The sequence below is a fragment of the Mobula hypostoma genome, chromosome 9 (assembly GCF_963921235.1).
Source record: "Mobula hypostoma chromosome 9, sMobHyp1.1, whole genome shotgun sequence".
Classification (NCBI taxonomy): domain Eukaryota; kingdom Metazoa; phylum Chordata; class Chondrichthyes; order Myliobatiformes; family Myliobatidae; genus Mobula; species Mobula hypostoma.
The window spans coordinates 1654041-1667462 of record NC_086105.1 but is presented as its reverse complement, the minus strand read 5'-3'; the positions used below and the strand labels follow the sequence as shown (position 1 = coordinate 1667462).

Sequence of the window (13422 nt, the reverse complement as noted above, 5' to 3'; positions counted from 1 at the left end):
AAGTATCTCTGAGTGAAATCGGGTGTGCGGCAATAGTTTACAATCACGGGGCCACAAGAGAAGCCAGTAAAAGCGAATGCAGGGATGTTGAACCGAAGAGAGCCAGCTCTTTGTCTGAAGAAGTTGGCCCGTTGTAGGATGTGTTTTCCCACAGCCCCGGGAAGATCGCCATGCCCGTACATGTGGATCTTAAAGGATAGGGGGAGGGATTAATGTGCAATTAAAGAGGCAGTAGAAGGCAGTGATGTTCTGGAATGTTAGATCACTAGCTGGAACAGCGGGGGTGTCCTTTACCTAAGCTTCATTGAATTTACACAAAAAGCGAGGGGCTGTCTCTGTGTCGGCTCAGTTATCACAGGCAGGCAAACTCCAGCAACTTCAAACTCCCGTCTCCTGTTTGAGAAACTATCTGCAGTGAAATTAAAACTGGGCTTTTTGCCGCTGGTGAGCAGACCCCGGTTTCACGGGAGAACAGAGGGGATCTACCCCTCCGACTCCCAGAGTCTTACTGCTTAACCAGTCGCCAGGCTTCCCGCTCACATAATATAATTTTCAGCCTTTGTTGCACTGGGATGGCTGTACATTTACATAAATTTACATACATGAAATTATTCCTGGAATAAGTTTACTTGTGGAAGATATGCAAATAAGCACTGTCCCTTTTTAATCTGTCAGTGTTTATTTACTGGGTTCCCAGGCTCTGCGCCAAGTTTTTCACCATTTCAGTGGAAATTCTCCTTCTGCCGAATTTATCAGGAGTGACAGGAAAATACAAACTGGGTGAAGTTTTCAGGAAAACCTCTGGAAATCTGCAATGAAGCGGTGAATGTGCCGGAGATGGAGGGCCGGCCGTTGTCCTGGTGGGAGCGGGACGATTGATTAATATCGATCCTTTGTTTGTGACTGCATTGAGGGATATCTACTGAGGCACCCACCGCTCCGACAGCCATTACTAAGTGCGAGCTGATCTCAGAGGAAACTTTTTAAAATTTAGAGATACAGCACGGTGCCAGACCCCAACAAACCCGCCTGACCAGTGAAGCTCCTAACCCGAGCGCCTGTGAAATGCGGCAGGAACCCGAGCGCCCGGGCTAGGCAGACTGGTAGTTCGACGGGCCAAAGGGCCTGTTTCTGTGCAGTACTGCTCTACGACGTGATAAACATAGGCAGCAATTTATAGTGCACTACTCCGGTAATTCTGCTTTCTGCCCTACTGGGTACCGTAACGTTTCAGGCGTTTTATTTAAGGACAAGGATATACGTTTGTGGTCCTATCACTGGCATGTTTCAATGGGCGGGGGGGGGGGCGCTGAAAGAGCTGCATAACATTAGGAGAGGTGTTGGTTTATTTATTTAGAGGTAACAGGCCCTTCTGGATCAACGGACCCACGCTGCCCAGTTACACACAATTAACCTCCTAACCCCAGCGTCTGCGGAATGCGGGGGGAGACCCACGGCGTCACGGGGGGAAGGTACAAGCTTCTTACGGCCACTGGTGCAATTGAGCCCCGGTCACTGGCGTTATAAAACATTACACTAACCACTACAGCACCCTCCCGAAAGACCACAAGACAATAAAACATACCAGCAGAATCAGGCCATTCAGCCCATCGAGTTTGTTCCACAACTCCATCATAGCTAATTATTATCCCCCTCAACCCCATTCCCCTGCCTTCTCCCCAGAACCTTTGACACACCTGCTAGTCAAGAACCTACCAAACTCTGCTTTAGACATACCCAACGACTTGGCCTCCAGAACTGTCTGAGGCAATGAATTCCAGAACCGAACCTGTAATAGGGAAAGGGACGAGATTCCAAGAGTACAAACGGAAACCGAGTGTCCAGCTCAGACTCGGGAATTCTGGCATTTCACCCTTGTCCAGACTGATGATAGAAATATTCCCTGTAGATAATCACGCTCCTGCTGTCGGAGCTGTTGGCAAGCAATCAGTGATGGAAAATATATAAGATGCTGAAGCAACTCAGCAGGTCAGGCAGCAGCTATGGAGAGAAAAACACAGTCAATGTTTTGGGCCAAGACTCTTCATCAGGGCTATGTTCCTCTGACACTTTGTGTGTTACTCTGGATTTCCAGCATCTGCAGAATCTTATCGATTTCTCCAACCTGCTTATTTCCTCACTCTGTCTCCCCCCCACCTCTTCTTTTCTCCTAACATGCCTATAACCTCCACCTGCCTCTCCAGCTTCCCCTTCTCCTGTGGTCTACTCCTCCCCTATTAGATTCCTTCCTATCCATCCATTTGCAATTCCTACCTCTCATATCCCAGCTTCTTACTTCATCCTCCCTCCCCAACTCACCTGGCATCATCTATGATCTTCCATCCCCTCTGCCCACATTTTCATTCCAGCACCTTCCCCCCTCCTTTCCAGACCCGATGAAAGGTCTTGGCCTGAAACATCGACCGTCGAGGAGAGCATAGAGGTCAGCGGCCTGACCTGATGAAAGGTCTTGGCCTGAAACATTGACCGTCGAGGAGAGCATAGAGGTCAGTGGCCTGACCTGATGAGTTCCTCCAGCGTGTTGCTCTGGATTTCCAGTATTTGCAGAATCCCTCATGTGGGAAGACAGTGGTTTCCTCCATACGCATAGACTAGAGTTTACAACAGAAATATTCCATTGATAGAGCCGTAGGTTTTCTATACTTGTAAAAAAAAATTCAAAATATGTCTAAAGGTTTTATTGAAATCTTTAAGTGGACCTCAGGTTGTAGTAGTGACTCTGGAGAACGAACTGGAATGGGACTGGAATTAGTCTATTACTGCCACATGTATCGAGATGCAGTGAAAATCCTGTTCGTACACATCAGATCATTACACAGTGCCTTGAGGTGAACAAGGGAAAACAATAACAGAATGCAGAGTGAAGTGTAACAGCTACTGAGAAAGTGCAGTGCAGGCAGGTAGGCTAGAAGGTGCAGGGTAAGATGGGTACCACGGTACTGTATGGTTAACACGGCTCCATTACAGTTTGAGATGTTGGAGTTTGGAGTTGAATTCTGACATCATTTGTCAGGAGTCGTACATTCTTCCTGTGACCTTGTGGGTTTCCTCTGGGTGTTCCAGATTCTTTCCACAGACCAAAGACTTGCTGGTTAGGTTATTTGGTCATTGTAAGTTGTCTCGTGATTAGGTAAGGGTTAAATCAGGGGTTGTTGGGCGGTGTGGCCAGAAGGACCTGTTCTGCACTGTATCTCGATGCATAAAGATCATAATGAGGTACCTGGAGTTGTGAGTTGAAGAGTCCAACTTGCATACCAGGGACTGTTTAACAGAAGCTGTCCTCTGCAGTGAGGCAGAGCCGATGGAGGGGCAGATGGTTTCCACAGTAAACTCTTTCTGACCAATTTTTCTTCATTTAGATAATTCGACAACAATTTCCACAACTAACAACAAGAAGATTAGGAACAAGAGGTCAGTCAAAGTAAGTAATCGGACTCCGTTTACACTTACACATCATTCCACATGTACTATTTTCAGTTTGGAACTTTGAGTAAGTGTTTAGATATACACTCAATGGCCACTTTATTAGGTACACCTCTACATCTGTTCGTTAATCTAGTGAGCTGATCATGTGGCAGCAGCTTAATACATAAAAGCATGCAGGCATGGACAGGAGGTTCAGTTGTTGTTCAGACCAAACATCAGAATGGGGAAGAACTGTGATCTAAGTGACTCAGACCATGGAATGATTGTTGGTGCCAGACAGGATGGTCTGAGTATCCCTGAAACTGCTGGTCTGGGATTTTCACACACAGCCGTCTCTAGAGTTTACAGAAAATGGTGCAAGAAACAAAAACAATCCAGTGAGTGGAAGTTCTGTGGGTGAAGAAGACTTGTTAATGAGGAGGGTCAGAGGAGAATGGCCGGACTGATTCAAACTGATAGGAAGGTGACAGTAACTCAGATAATCTCACCTTATAGCAGTGGTGTGCAGAAGAGCATCTCTGAATGCACAACATGAAACTTGAAGTGGGTGGGCTACAGCAGCAGAAGACCAAACTGGGTTCCTCTTTTGCACTTAATAAAGCAGCCACTGAATGGACCTTCGTATTCTTTGTCCTTTGCTGGCAAAGTTTTAATTTCATTTCAGTTGCAAAAAGCTGCCATGGTTTCTCACTTTCCTCTGGTTCTCCCAGTAGAAGAAACTGTTACTCTATTATGTTTTGTCCATCAAGAGGTGTCGGCTTCTCATGCTAAGTCAGTGTTTATTGTCCGTCCCTCGTCATCCTTGAGAAGGTGGTGTTGAGCTGCCTTCTTGGATTGCTGCTGTCCCTGTGGTGTGGGTATACCACCGAGATGGTCAGGTCTTCACCATCGTCAGCAGTTTGCTAGTGCCTTCTGTCCTGGGCTACTCTTTCAGTCTTTCAAGGTGCAGTCCATCAAAGATATTTCCACTCTGAGGGATGAGGTCTTTGGAACTTCTGCTGGCATTGGTGTAGTGCTGCTTTTTTATGGGATGAGGTTGCTAGTCCCATGCCCAACTCTCATCCTTTTGCAGTTAGGCTTGTGGCCTTCCAGGGTGGAGTCACTAAGCTGGTATCTACCCTAAAATATGTCAGTTTAAACTCTAGAATTATGTCCAGATGCTTAGCTATCCTCTGGACTTTGAAATTGGAGCCAAATTAGTACATAAGAGCAGAATTAGGCCATTCAGCCCATCAAGTCTGCTCCACCATTCCATCATGGATGAGTTAATATCCGTCATACATGAACTCTTTCATTCCTTGGGATCACTCAACCAGAGAGCAGAAGACAACAAACTGTAAATCAGAATCAGGTTTATTATCACTGGCATGTAACGTGAAATTTGTTAACTTAGCAGCACTTCAATGCAATACATAATATAGAAGAGAAAAAATAATAATAAATAAGTAAATCAATTACGGTATACATACACCAAATAGACTAAAAATGTGCAAAAATCAGCAATACTGTATATTTAAAAAAAAGTGAGGTAGTGTCCAAGGATTCAATGTCCATTTAGGAATCGGATGACAGAGGGGAAGAAGCTGTTCCTGAATCGCTGAGTGTGTGCCTTCAGGCTTCTGTATCTCCTGCCTGATGGTAACAGTGAGAATAGGGCATGCCCTGGGTGCTGGAGGTCCTTAATAATGGACACTGCCTTTCTGAGACATCGCTCCGTAAAGATGTCCTGGGGTACTTTGTAGGCTAGTGCCCAAGATGGAGCTGACTAAATGCAAAAAGATGAAACAATAATAATAAATAAATAAGCAATAAATATCAAGAACATGAGGTGAAAAGTCCTTGAAAGTGAGTCCATTGGCTGTGGAAACATTTCAATGATGGGGCAAGTCAAATTGAGTGAACTTATCTCCTTTACTTCAAGAGTCTGATGGTTGATGGGTAGTAACTGTTCTTGAACCTGGTGGTGTGGGTCCTGAGGCTCCTATACCTTTGATGGCAGCAGCGAGAAGGGAGCATGTTCTAGGTGGTGGGAATCTCTGATGATGGATGCAGCTTGCCGGTGACTTTTTGTAATATTTTCCATACAAGGGCATTGTTGTTTCCAGTATGACTCTGTGGTTGTAATCCTTCGATCTGCTATGATCTCCCTCAGTTTCCTCACTCACTTTATTTAGAACACATGAGTTTCTGCAGATGCTGGAAATCGAGAGCAACACACAGAAAATGCTGGAGAAACTCAGAAGATCAGGCAGCATCTATGGAGGGGAATAAAGAATCGATGTTTTGAGCCAAGGCTCTTTGTCAGGGCTGGAAAGGGAGTGGGAAGGTGCCAGAATAAGAAGGTGGAGGAGGGGAAAGAGTGCAATCTAGAAGGTGATAGGTGAAGCCAGATAAGGGATAAGGTAGGTAGGTCTCGGCTCAAAACATCGACTCTTTATTCTTCTCCATAGATGCTACTGACCTCCTGAGTTGCTTCAGCGTTTTGTGTGTGTAACTGCAGAGATACAGCACAGTAACAGGCTTTCAGTCCCAACAAGCCCACACTGCCCAGTGACACCCATGTGACTAATCAACATACTAACCCCTGCACAGAACGCACCACCGTTCAGGTGCACTGATCCACGATGCTATGCCAACACCCTAACCTACTGTAAGATTAATTTAACCCTTTCCTCCCCATAACCCCCTTTTTTTCTATCATCCATATATCTAAGAATTATTTAAATGCCCCTAAGGTTTCTGCCCCCACCACCGTCCCTGGTAGGGCGTTCTACATACTCACCACTCTCTGTATAAAGAACCTATTTCTGACATCTCCCTTATACTTTCCTCCAATCACCTTAAAATTATGCCCCCTCAAATTAGTCATTTCCACCTGGGGAAAATGTCTCTGCTTGTCCAATCTATGTATGCCTCTTATCATCTTGTACATATAACCATATAACAATTACAGCACGGAAACAGGCCATCTCAGACCTTCTAGTCTGTGCCAAACTCTTACTCTCACCTAGTCCCACCGACCTGCATTCAGCCCACAACCCTCCATTCCTTTCCTGTCCATATAGCTGTCCAGTTTAACTTTAAATGACAACATCGAACCTGCCTCAACCACTTCTGCTGGAAGCTCGTTCCACACAGCTACCACTCTCTGAGTAAAGAAGTTCCCCCTCATGTTACCCCTAAACTTTTGCCCTTTAACTCTCAACTCATGTCCTCTTGTTTGAATCTCCCCCACTCTCAATGGAAAAAGCCTATCCACGTCAACTCTATCTATCACCCTCATAATTTTAAATACCTCTATCAAGTCCCCCCTCAACCCTCTATGTTCCAAAGAATAAAGACCCAACTTGTTCAACCTTTCTCTGTAACTTAGGTGATGAAACCCAGGTAACATTCTAGTAAATCTGCTCTGTACTCTCTCTATTTTGTTGACATCTTTCCTATAATTTGGTGACCAAATCATCTTTAAAAATTCACCTCTCATCCTCCTAGACCCATGTGATCTATTAAGCTACTAACTGTACGTCTTTGGACTGTGGGAGGAAACCAGAGCACCCGGAGGAAATCCATGCGGTCACGGGGAGAACGTACAAACTCCTTGCAGGCAGAGGCAGGTTGCTGGTACTGTAAAGTGTTATGCTAACTGCTGCTCTGCCAGGGAATAAGAAGACCACGTCTCCCAGCCTGTAGCTCTGTCCATTGCAGTTGTAACAGGTGGTATGGTAACATGATGGTTTGACACGGGTTCATTCCTGATGCTGTCGGTAAAGACATTGTACGTTCTCCCCATGAGTGTGCGAGTTTCCTGCAGGTGCTCTGCTTCCTCTTGTTCTAAACACGTACGGTTAGGGTGAGTGAGAGTTGGGAATGCTATGTCATTGCCAGGAGTGTGGTACCCCGGGCAGGCTGACTAGAGCACAACCCTCGGACTGTGTTGTCGTTACTGTATGTTTTGATGTTCCCAGGTACATGTGACAAATAGAGATCATCTTTATCTCCCGCTGCAGAGGCAGCTGAACGGTGGGGCTGGAACTGGGGGGGTGGGGGGCAGGATTTCACATTCTCTCTCAGGGTGGGTGGGGTTAACACTGATCTCAGGCCGGCATTGTGGCTGCCCCAGACACTGATGGTTGGGCTGGCACTGGGAGAACAGATCCCACAGTGTCTGGATGTCTAGATATAGATCCATTGATGGAGACCTTGCACATATGAACTGCGAGAGAGTAGCCAGTTACATTCCTGGTCAGAGCCTCTAATCTAGAACACACTACACTAGCTCCCTGAGGAGCACTGGATGCAGGGTCTACTGGGAACTCTGGTAGAGCTGGTGGGTGCCATTGCATTGAATATTGAGTGACTGTGGTGTGTGTGGCTGTCAGGCAGTGATGTGGTGGGTGGGGGATGGTTCGGGGAAGTCTCCTAGTCGGTTGAACCTGTTAACCTAGAAGAATGAGGAGAGAGCTTGTTGAAACCTAATGAATATTGAAAGGCCTAGATAGAGTGGATGTGGAGAGGATGTTTCCCATAGTGGGGGAGTCTAGGACCAGAGGGCACAGCATCAGAACAGACGGTCATCCATCTTGAACAGAGATAAGAGCCGAGAGGTAATGTTACAGATGTACAGGACCCTGGTCAGACCCCACTTGGAGTACTGTGCTCAGTTCTAGTCGCCTCACTACAGGAAGGATGTGGAAACCATAGAAAGGGTGCGGAGGAGATTTGCAAGGATGTTACCTGGATTGGGGAGTATGCCTTATGAGAATATGTTGAGTGAACTCGACGTTTTCTCCTTGGAGCGACGGAGGATGAGAGGTGACCTGATAGAGGTGTATAAGATGATGAGAGGCATTGATCATGTGGATAGTCAGAGGCTTTTTCCCAGGACTGAAATGGCTAGCACCAGAGGGCACAGTTTTAAGGTGCTGGGGAGTAGGTACAGAGGAGATGTCAGGGGTATGTTTTTTTTTTAAGCAGAGAGTGGTGAGTGATTGGAATGGGCTGCCAGTGATAGTGGTGGAGGTGGAAACGATAGGGTCTTTTAAGAAACTTCTGGATAGGTACATGGAGCTCAGAAAAATAGTGGGCTATGGGTAACCCGAGGTAGTTCTAAGGTAAAGACATGTTCGGCACAACTTTGTGGGCTGAAAGGCCTGTATTGTGCTGTTGGTTTTCTATGTTCTATGGGGACGAGAAGGATAATAAATCAGCCATGATGGAGTGGGGAGCAGACTTGATGGGCTGAATGGACTAATTCTACTCGTGCCTAATGGTCACACAGTTCCACTGCCACACTGTTACATCGTACTGAGTGGCAGCTGTTCCTTATGCCTCTGCTTGCACCCAGTGCAGAGGTAGGGTGTTGGCCCTGACCCTGTGGCGTGAGTGGGTTCTGCAGAGAACGCTCATGTCCTGAGCTCTGTGGTTGGGTCTGATAAATGCCCGTGTTAGTTGCCATCTGTCGGCACAGGAAGAACCCACAAGGCACAGGTCGGCAGCTCCAGGGATGAGACTGGATGTGAATTGTGGGACTGCTTTGTCGAGCAGCTCCACTGCCAATGCAAAAAGCAGAATTTCCTACTTTAATTCCTATGCCCATTCCTGTTCCAACATGTTGGTCCATGGCCGCCTCTTCTGCCAAGATGAGGCCAGTCTCAGGTTTGAGGGCAACAGCTCATATTCCGTCCAGAGTAGCTGGCATGAAGATTGACTTCTCCAAATTCTAGTAAAATTCTCCCCCGCTTCCTTCTTTTTCAATTCCCCACTGTGACCTTTTACCTCTTCTCTCCTTAGGCCTATCAGATCCCTGGTGTCCCTCTTCCTTCACTTTCTCCCAAGGTCCACTTTCCTCTCCTATGAGATTCCTCCTTTACCTTTCGATCCTCTGCCAGCTACTTGTTTTATCCCCCTCTCCCCTACTCACCTGACTTCCCCTATCATTTTCCTTCCCCCTCCCCCACCACCTTATTCTGGCAGCTTCTGCCCCATCCTCTCCAGTCCTGACGAAGGGCATCAGCGAAACGTCGACCGTTTACTCTTTTCCGTAGATGCTGCCTGACCTGCTGAGTTCCTCTTGCATTTTGTGTGTGTGGCTCCTGGGGCTGTTGGGACATTGGATGTGACGCATGAAGATGCAGGTGGCATCACCTGAAATTGGCATCCGGGTTGGTACAGAGCTGATGGGTTGAATGGCCTTACTGTATGATTGTGATCTACTCCTGCCCGAGATGGGGCCACTAGTTCCTCACTGGCAGGGGCAGGCCCGGGCCAGAGATTGGGCATGCAGACTGTCCGCCACATCTGGTAACGTGTTAACCAGCCTGGTCACCAAGTTAGCAGAATCTCTTGTGTTTATGATCTGCTGCTCCGCTGAGAAGTGTCTTCGAGGGATGTCTACCCTGAAGAAGCTGAAATCTTCTTTTTGATGGGAGTTCAGTGAGACCCACTCTCACTGCTCCTCCTCTGTGATCCCTGCTGCTCTCCTATTCTTCAACCATATACTCACCAAGACTCGCTCTTCACCTATCACCTCCCCCTCACCCACCTTTTAATTCCAGTCCTAATGAAGGGTCTCGGCCCGAAACGTCGAAAGTGTATTCTGATCGTGATCAGCTCATTCAACAAGTGATCGGCACCTCCTTATCCCACCTGGAGATGGCAGTGCGTCAATCAGTCTGTGGCACAGCGAGGGTTAATGGGAAAGTACTGGGATCTTCTTGTGCTGTGCTGAGGGGGGAGGGGGGATTTGGTGCTGTCCTCTCTCTTCCAGCCCATGGGGGTGTGAACCGCTGTCAGGTCCTGGTGGAAGTTTTCACGGACACGGGTCAGGGAGTGGTTGGTTCCTCCAAACCTCAGACCAAAAATCCCTTTCTGACCCTCACGTTAACCCCGTCCTGACTCAGTTCCCACTGATGTGCTCTGACCCCACCTACCTATCAGATATGCCCGAGCCGTCGTGTCCGACTCCACTCGCGCTGCCTTTGTACTGTTCCACAGCACACTTGCGCTGGAAATGCTCCGGTTTACATGGGATATCCTACCCTCTTCCTCATGTTGGGTGTAGCTTAGAATGAGGCCACTCAGCCCAGGAAGTCTGCTGTCCCACTCAAGGAGCTGATCTTCCACCTCAGACAAATTTCCTGCACTCTCCCATTCCCTCATCAGTAATCTCTCTGTTCCCATCTGGCATGTACACAGGAGCAGAACCTGAGTGAAGATATTTCTCCCCCTCTCAGACCTGAAGCCACTGTTTATCTCCAGCCTGTAACCCCTGGGCAGTTACTCAGAGGAAACTCCCGCCGTTTATAATACAAGAGATTCTGCAGAGGCTGGAAATCCAGAGTAACACACACAAAATGCTGGAGAAACTCAGCAGGTCGGGCAGCATCTATGGAGGGGAATAAACAGTTGACGTTTCAGGCCGAGACCCTTCATCAGGACTGGGAAGGAAGAGGGAAGATGCCAGAACAAGAAGATGGAGGGAGGGGAGGGAGGACAAGCTGAAAGGTGACAGGTGAAGCCAGGTGGGTGGGGGAGGGGGGATGAAGTAAGAAGCTGGGAGGTGAGAGGTGGAAAAGGTTAAAGGGCTGGAGAAGAAGGAATCTGATAGAAGAGGAGAGTGGACCATGGGAGAAAGCAAAGGTGATAGGTAGATGAGAAGAGGAGGTAAGAGGTCAAAGTGGAGATTAGAAGAAAAGAGAAGAGGGAGGGGGCAGATTCCCAGATGGAAAAAATCGGTGTTCATGACAACAGGCTGGAGGCTCCCTCGATGGGATGTGAGGCGTTGCTCCTCCAGCTGCAGCTCCCATGTTTACTATGTCGAACTTTGGGCAGTTCTCTGTTCAGTGAGGCCACATTTCATTCTTCTCGTCAACCCCTGCACCCACACCCCTCGCCACCTTCCCCCTCCCGAGCATCCTGGGAACCTGAGCTGCAATCAAAGTTCAAAGTAAATTTATCTTCAACAACATAGACACCCTGAGATTCATTTACTTGCAGGCATTCACAGTAAAATACAAAGAAACACAAAGAATCAATGAAAAACCACAGACAAGATGGACAAACAACCAATGTGCAAAAGACTACAAACTGCAGATACAAATAATAATAATAAATGAATAAACAAACAATAAATATTGAGAATATGTGATTAAGAGTCCTTGCAAGTGAGGCCATAGGTTGTGGGAGCAGTTTAGTGATGGGCTGAGTGAAGTTGAGTGAAGTTATCTCCTCTGGTTCAGGAGCCTGATGGTTGAAGGCTAATTACTCTGCCCGCAGTAAGGATCTCCTTCCCTGGGTGACATATTCAAACTGTACACAATACCCTGGCAGTAGCCTCACTTCTATAATGTACTAACTCTTTATCTTTGTAATCCAGTGATTGAAAAACTGGGAAGAGAAGTGAAATGTTGTAAAAAACATAGCCTGTAGACAGCCAATATGGATGAATAAATTCTTCCCAGGCTTTTTTCCAGCTGGGCGAAAACCCAAGAAAAGATTTTTCATCATATACGCTAGGAAAACCCTGGATCCTTTTTCAGCCGATACAGACTTCACTTACTGGGTGGATGTCACTCACCACAACTGAACTGATTCTACAGCCCATCGACTGAAAGACTCTTTACAACTCATGCCCTCAGTATTATTTATTCTTTATTTGCTCAATTCGTCTTCTTTTGCACCTTGTTTTTCATCAGTCTGTGTTAATGAATGTTTAGTTGTAAATTCTCTTGCATTTCTTTACTTTCCTGTGAATTCCTGCAGGAAAATGAAATGCAAACTTCGATAATAAATTTACTTTGACTTTAAGATCTTCGAGGGTGGATCCGGGGGAGTGCGAGGGGAACCAGTGGATGAGGTGTACCTGGAGTGTTAGAATATTTATCATAAGGCCCCGCACGGGCTCAGGGTGCATGGAAATGGTGTTGAGCTGCTGTGGTAACTACCGAGAGAATCATCGGGGCCTCCCTCTCCCCTATTTGTCTGATTTACTGGGAGGGTTGTAAATGAAGAGCCTGAAGTATTGTTGATGATCCCGACCACCCATCCCACAATCTCTCAGACCCACTGCCATCGGGGGGGGGGATGTACAGGAGCATCAGGACTCGGAATTCCAGACTGGGTAACAATTTCTGCCCCCGGGCTGTGAGACTAATGAATACCCTGTCACCACTGAGGTCTCGTCAGTAGGACAGCGACCTGTTTACCTATGCCGTGCACGACATGCATTTTGAATATTCTTGGCAGTGTGGAGGATCTGAGGATTCTTGGGGTTCAGGTCTATGGATCCCTCAAAGATGCCGTGCAAATTGATAGGGTGGTTAAGAAGGCGTATGAGTGTTTGCCTTCATTAGTCTGGGGACTGCATTCAGTAGCCACAAGTTAATATTGCAATTCTATAAAACCTTGGTTAGACCATGCTTGGAATACTGTGATCAGTTCTGGTCACCATTATAGGAAGAATGTGAATGCTTTAGAGAGAGTGCAGAGATTTACCAGGATGCTGCCTGGATTAGAGAGCATGTGTTATGAGGATAGGTTGAGTGAGGTAGGGCATTTCTCTTTGGGGTGAAGGAGGATGAGAGGTGACTTGATAGAGGTGTACAGGATGATAAGAGGCAAAGACGGAGTGGATAGACAGAGATTTTTTTCCAGAGTGGAAATTGCTAAAACAAGGGGGCATGATTTTAAGGTGATTAGAAGACAGTATGGGGGGGGTGTCAGAGCTGATTTCTTTACACAGAGTGGTAGGTGCCAGGGGTGGTGGTAGAGACAGATACATTAAAGATAGGTACATGGGTGGTAAAAAATCAAGGACAGTGCAGAAGGGAAGTGCTAGATTGCTGTTAGAGTAGGTCAGCACAATGTAGAACATATTGTGCTGTATGTTTTATGTTCTAGTACTGCCCCTCCCCACAGAGGGTGACACTCCTTCTGTACAGCCCCCTTTGCTTTTACAAACATAAGACCATAAGACAC

The 13422-nt window shown here is 46.9% G+C and overlaps 1 protein-coding gene across 1 annotated transcript in view; it reads left to right on the top strand.

The window, feature by feature from the left end:
- rfx4 (regulatory factor X, 4) overlaps positions 1-13422 on the top strand; it is a 126959-nt gene that overhangs the window by 15233 nt on the left and 98304 nt on the right. Inside the window, exon 5 of the mRNA XM_063059584.1 lies at positions 3381-3442. Coding sequence (XP_062915654.1) covers positions 3381-3442 — 62 coding nt within the window. The remainder of the gene's footprint in view (positions 1-3380; positions 3443-13422) is intronic.